Genomic DNA, 6,000 nt, shown 5'->3' with positions numbered 1-6,000 from the left:
GAGAGAACAGCTCACTCTGATCATTTTACTTGCCTTAGAAGAGCTGGTTAGGCTGTTTTTATGTTTATCCAGAGTGTTGGTGACTGTAACTATGCTGCTGGCACCAATGTATTAAGCTTTTTTTTGCCAACGTTTACTGACACCGGCCATATTCAACGGGTGTTTATTGTTAGTAAGTTCATCGGTTATTCTGCACTCTGGCACACTCAGACGAGAGTGCTCTGACATCGGAGTAGATGGCCAGTGTGAATTTATCAGCTACGTCTATTGACAGTTGCCGCGGTGACATCATGAACATTCTATTGAAATGGCTACTTGCATACTTGCATAGATAGTGGAGTCTTTTGTTTAGACATGTAGCTAGCTAGCTAAACAATTAACCATAACCCCAACTCATAACCTTACTACCCTGCATGAATCTGCAGGTGGCTAACCAACCAGGTTTAATGTTAGCTAGCTAGCAATGCTCTGAAATACAAATAATATTACTACACTGATCATACACGTAACGTTGCCTAGCCAGCCAGCCAGCTAACGTTAGCTAGATAACTAACATTACGCTTTAGCTTGAAATGAAAATTACTTTCTGACAACATTAGAAACATGTAATATTTGAAAATGTAGCTAGCTAGACTCTCTTACCCATATACATGGATGGACGCTTCCCCATCTCTGTCACGGATGCCATGGTTGCCCTTAGTTTGAAGATGTAATCCGGAGACAGGTATTTTATACAATAGCCTTCTGTGTGTTCTCATTTCGACTCCCTCTGCATATTTGCAATCAAACGGCAGAATTGTCTCAGTCTCCTGAGCTATCATTCTCTAATAACACTATTTTCAAAACTCGGTCCTCCAGAAAGTGGAGAGCAACACTGATACAGTTCTAGTACGTGATATCTTTCAAAAAAAGCTGTGTTAGAAAGGATTACCGACACATACTGACCAGCTCATGTTATAGACAGATGTGTGCTACATGGCAGACCGATTCCAACTCATCTCTCGGCATGTCCAGCCCACTCATTATCTCAACCAATCATGGCAGACTGTTTCCAACTCATCTCTCGGCATGTCCAGCCCACTCATTATCTCAACCAATCATGGCAGACCGATTCCAACTCATCTCTCGGCATGTCCAGTCCACTCATTTTCTCAACCAATCATGGCTAGCGGGAAGGTTGCTGACTTTTTCCATGGATAAACAAACTAGGCTCCTAATTTAAGAATAGTATTCATATTTACAGATTATACCAGTTTGTAATTAAAGCACATAAAAGTTCACATGTCCCAGAAGGCAAAAACAAATAGTTTATGTTTAAACATGTCTTCTGTGAAGTGTGACATAAGCCTAGTTTCCTGAAACGAGTCACATATTCTCAATCTCTACAAAACAATGACCTCCAGTTTTGAAATGAAGGGTCTGATTTAAAGTTCCCTTCAACCCTCAACCCCCTAGCCTCTAATGGTGAAAGAGAGAGAATATGAGTCCTAATCAGGCCTGCAGTAGGTTCCCAAAAACACTGGTATTTTCTGTCTAATACTCTCACTCATTCCAGAGGATCTGAAGTTAATTACAGGCAGATTTAATGAGGCAGGTGATCCATACTGGAGAAATCTATCCTGTTGAACAATAGACTAGTGTTGGACTGAGAAACAGGACTTGGAAGTTTATAGGCTTATGGGTGAAATACTGTTGACCCCGTTTGATAAGACCAAATTGGCTAAAAACAAAATGCCACAACTTTTAGGGTTGGGGGGGGGGGTTATAAAATGTCTGACACTTTTGGCTACATAAGCTTGTTGTTCTGATTAATCTCGTGATTTTCTTTGGGTGCAACATTATACAATCACCTAAGTCTTTAATTCTGAAATGAAATGCGGAGCTAATATTATTGTAAAAACTCATTTGAATGGCTTTGAAGTGGTAATCTAAAAAAATAAATGAGCAAAGTCATTTTCTTTTGTTCAGATTTACAGTTGGACCAATAGTGTGGCCCAATTTATCCTCTGATAACAACCTCTTCCACAGAGTTGTCACCAGACGTGTAGCCAAGCAGCATGTTGAAAAGCATGATCATGATACAAGCTCCAGTCCCAGTCTTTTTCTGTGCCATCTGCTCTAAACACCCTCAGAAGAGACACACCAGACCCTATCAGGCTAAATTAGGAGCTTAGGCTGCAGAGAGAGAGAAGGGCAGAGAGAGGGAGAACCAGGTAGAATAGGTAGAGAGAGAGAAACAGAGAGAAGGGGCAGAGAGAGGGAGAGGGAGAAACAGATAGGAGGGGTAGAGAGAGAGAGAAGGGGCAGAGAGGGAGAGCCTGGTTGTTTGGTTACCTATTCTGCTTGGGTAACATCGAGGTAAAAACAGAGTTAGCCAGCCAGCCAGCCAATCAGCCAGCCAGCCAGCCAGTCAGCCAGCCAGCAAATCAGCCAGCCAGCCAGTCATCCTGCTGTAAGAGTCTGTAACTACACAGCTGGCCTCGCCCAGTCCTCTATGTGACACTAACACACATCTCTCTGTCTCTGTCTCTGTCTCTCTCTCCCTCTCTCTCCCTCTCTGCCCCTTCTCTCTCTCCCTCTCTCTCCCTCTCTGCCCCTTCTCTCTCTCCCTCTCTCTCCCTCTCCCTCTCTGCCCCTTCTCTCTCTCTCTCTCTCTCTCTCTCTCTCTCTCTCTCCCTCTCTGCCCCTTCTCTCTCTCTCCCTCTCTCTCCCTCTCTGCCCCTTCTCTCTCTCTCCCTCTCTCTCCCTCTCTGCCCCTTCTCTCTCTCCCTCTCTCTCCCTATCTGCCCCTTCTCTCTCTCTCTCCTTCTCTCTCTCTCTCTCTCTATCTCTCTATCTCTCTCTCTCTCTCTCTCTCTCTCTCCAGGGGGAGACCGGATCAATTGGACCTCCTGGAGCCCCTGGAGAGGACGGACAAAGAGTGAGTATCCCACCATCCATTCCCTCATCATTCTCCCATACAACTCCTCCATTTCTATCCATCCATTTTTACTGCTGTAAACTGACAGTTCTTCTCTGTGCAGGGCGAGGATGGAGAGATCGGGCCAAGGGGATTGGCTGGAGAGAGCGTAAGAGAGTGTCCACTGAATCGCTGTTAGGTTTGATAAACAGGACCCTAAACTATTTATCAAGTAGTATCAGTTTAACTTAATAACATCATTGGAGTAATACAAGTATTCATAACATACTATCTCCCTGGGTTGACAACACGTCTACTTCTGTATCAGCTAGATAAAGGGCTAGTCTTACCCACACGACCAAATTACATTTAAGCTTTCTCTACCCTTATAAGCAGTTTTTGGACAAGGTATGAAAGTAATTGAAAATTGTATGGGTAGCCATTTGATTAGTTGTTCAGGAGTCTTATGGTTTGGGGGGGTTGAAGCTGTTTAGAAGCCTCTTGGACCTTGACTCGGCGCTCCGGTACCGCTTGCCAAGTCTAGGTTTCTACGCAGCTTCTACGCCCAAAGCCATAAGACTCCTGAACAGCTAATCAAATGGCTACCCAGACTACTTGCATTGCCCCCCCCCCTCCCCCTTCTACGCTGCTGCTACTCTCTGTCATTATCGATGCACAAGTCACTTTAATAAATCGACTCACGTGTATATGTTACCTCAATTACCTCAACTAACCGGTGCCCCCGCACATTGACTCTGTACCGGTACCCCCTGTATATAGCCTCCACATTGCCTCTGTACCGGTACCCCCTGTATATAGTCTCCACATTGACTCTGTACCGGTACCCCCTGTATATAGCCTCCACATTGCCTCTGTACCGGTACCCCCTGTATATAGCCTCCACATTGACTCTGTACCGGTACCCCCTGTATATAGCCTCCACATTGACTCTGTACCGGTACCCCCTGTATATAGCCTCCACATTGACTCTGTACCGGTACCCCCTGTATATAGCCTCCACATTGACTCTGTACCGGCACCCCCTGTATATAGCCTCCACATTGACTCTGTACCGGTACCCCCTGTATATAGTCTCCACATTGACTCTGTACTGGTACCCCCTGTATATAGACTCCACATTGACTCTCTACCGGTACCCCCTGTATATAGCCTCCACATTGACTCTGTACCGGTACCCCCTGTATATAGACTCCACATTGACTCTGTACCGGTACCCCCTGTATATAGCCTCCACATTGACTCTGTACCGACACCCCCCTGTATATACATGTATATATTGTTGAGCTTCACAATTTGAACTACTTTCAGATGATTTGCACATGCGTGGAAAATGCTAATATTGGTACCATTTAAAAAAAAAATGTATTTCACCTTTATTTAACCAGGTAGACCAGATCACCTTTATTTAACCAGGTAGACCAGATCACCTTTATTTAACCAGGGAGGCCAGTTGAGAACTAGTTCTCATTTTCAACTGCAACCTGGCCAAGATAAAGCAAAGCAGTGTGACACAAACAACAACACAGAGTTACACATGGAGTAAACAAACGTACAGTCAATAACACAATAGAAAAGTATATTTACATTACATTTACAGTGTTTAAATGAAGTAGGATTAGGTAGTTAAGGCAATAAATAGGCCATAGTGGCGAAATAATTACAATTTACCAATTAAACTCTGGAGTGATTGATGTGCTGAAGATGAGTGTGCAAGTAGAGATACTGGGGTGGAAAGGAGAAAGATATATAAATAAACACAGTATGGGGATGAAGTAGTTGGATGGGCTATTTACAGATGGGCTACGTACAGGTGCAGTGATCTGTGAGCTGCTCTAACAGCTGGTGCTTAAAGTTAGAGAGGGAGATATGAGTCTCCAGCTTCAGAGATTTTTGCAAACCATGACTTGAATTGGATTTGTTCAACAAATGCTAAAACGTTAGCATTGGAAACAGCATGGAAACAATGCCAGAGAAACTAAACCAATGCATAGATTGCTGTCCTACCTTGTCCATAGACTGCTTACAGAGTTAGGAAACAGTCATTTTGTAATTTGGGTGACCTATACATTTAATGTATTATTCATGTTAGTCCACAAGGGGGCAGCATTTTTAAACTGGGCTTTTGTTCTACAGTGTGATCCTGTCAACTGTTCTTCATGCTTTTACCCCTTTTTCCTCTCTCTCTCTCTCTCTCTCTCTCTCTCTCTCTCTCTCTCTCTCTCGCTCTCTCTCTCTCTCTCTCTCTCTCTCTCTCTCTTCTCTCTCTCGCTCTCTCTCTTGCTCTCTCTCTCTCGCTCTCTCTCTCTCTCTCTCTCTCTCTCTCTCTCTCTCTCTCTCTCTCTCTCTCTCTCTCTCTCTCTCTCTCTCTCTCTCTCTCTCTCTCTCTCTCTCTCTCTCTCTCTCTCTCTCTCTCTCTCTCTGTTCAGGGTCCTAGAGGTGTGCTTGGGCCAAACGGTCCACCTGGGCCCACTGGACAGCCTGTACGTAGTACTTCACACATAGTTTCCTTCTTGTACATGTTAGTCATTTAGCAGACACTCTTATCCCACTTGTTGTTGAATCTTCACAAAATAAATACAGTTTATATCTTTTTGTTTGAAGCCTGAAATGTGGCAAAAGGTCGCAAAGTTCAAGAGTTTCGCAAGGCACTGTATATCACTATGGTATCTCCTGTATCATATATATCACTATGGTATCTCCTGTATCATATATATCACTATGGTATCTCCTGTATCATATATATCACTATGGTATCTCCTGTATCATATATATCACTATGGTAACTCCTGTATCATATAGCCAAACATCAATAATTCTTTCCTACCCATCTGACTAGTTGTGTTTCCACAGGGTGTGCTGGAGTGGACGGTCCTCACGGTCCCAAAGGAAACATGGTATGAAGACTGTTATAATGTTAACATAACATAACATAATGTTATGTTACACAGATACACCATCCAAAACACACACTTTGACCAGAACTGTTTTATAGTGTTAGTATAAGACTTACCAAGACTGTCTCCAGAGAGGAGGGTAGTCTACCCTACCAAGACTGTCTCCAGAGTGGAGGGTAGTCTACC

The 6,000-nt window shown here is 43.7% G+C and overlaps 1 protein-coding gene across 1 annotated transcript in view; it reads left to right on the top strand.

Annotated features, from left to right (window-relative positions):
• The window catches only part of LOC110490894 (collagen alpha-1(XI) chain), a 178,696-nt gene that overhangs the window by 48,891 nt on the left and 123,805 nt on the right, over positions 1–6,000 (top strand). Inside the window, exons 19-22 of the mRNA XM_090199066.1 lie at positions 2,867–2,920; positions 3,024–3,068; positions 5,347–5,404; positions 5,771–5,814. Of these exons, the coding sequence (XP_090055192.1) occupies positions 2,867–2,920; positions 3,024–3,068; positions 5,347–5,404; positions 5,771–5,814 (201 nt within the window). The remainder of the gene's footprint in view (positions 1–2,866; positions 2,921–3,023; positions 3,069–5,346; positions 5,405–5,770; positions 5,815–6,000) is intronic.

This window comes from Oncorhynchus mykiss, chromosome 15 (genome assembly GCF_057628025.1).
Source record: "Oncorhynchus mykiss isolate SJ-2025 chromosome 15, ASM5762802v1, whole genome shotgun sequence".
In the NCBI taxonomy this organism is placed as follows: domain Eukaryota; kingdom Metazoa; phylum Chordata; class Actinopteri; order Salmoniformes; family Salmonidae; genus Oncorhynchus; species Oncorhynchus mykiss.
This window is presented reverse-complemented; position numbering and strand designations above follow the sequence as displayed.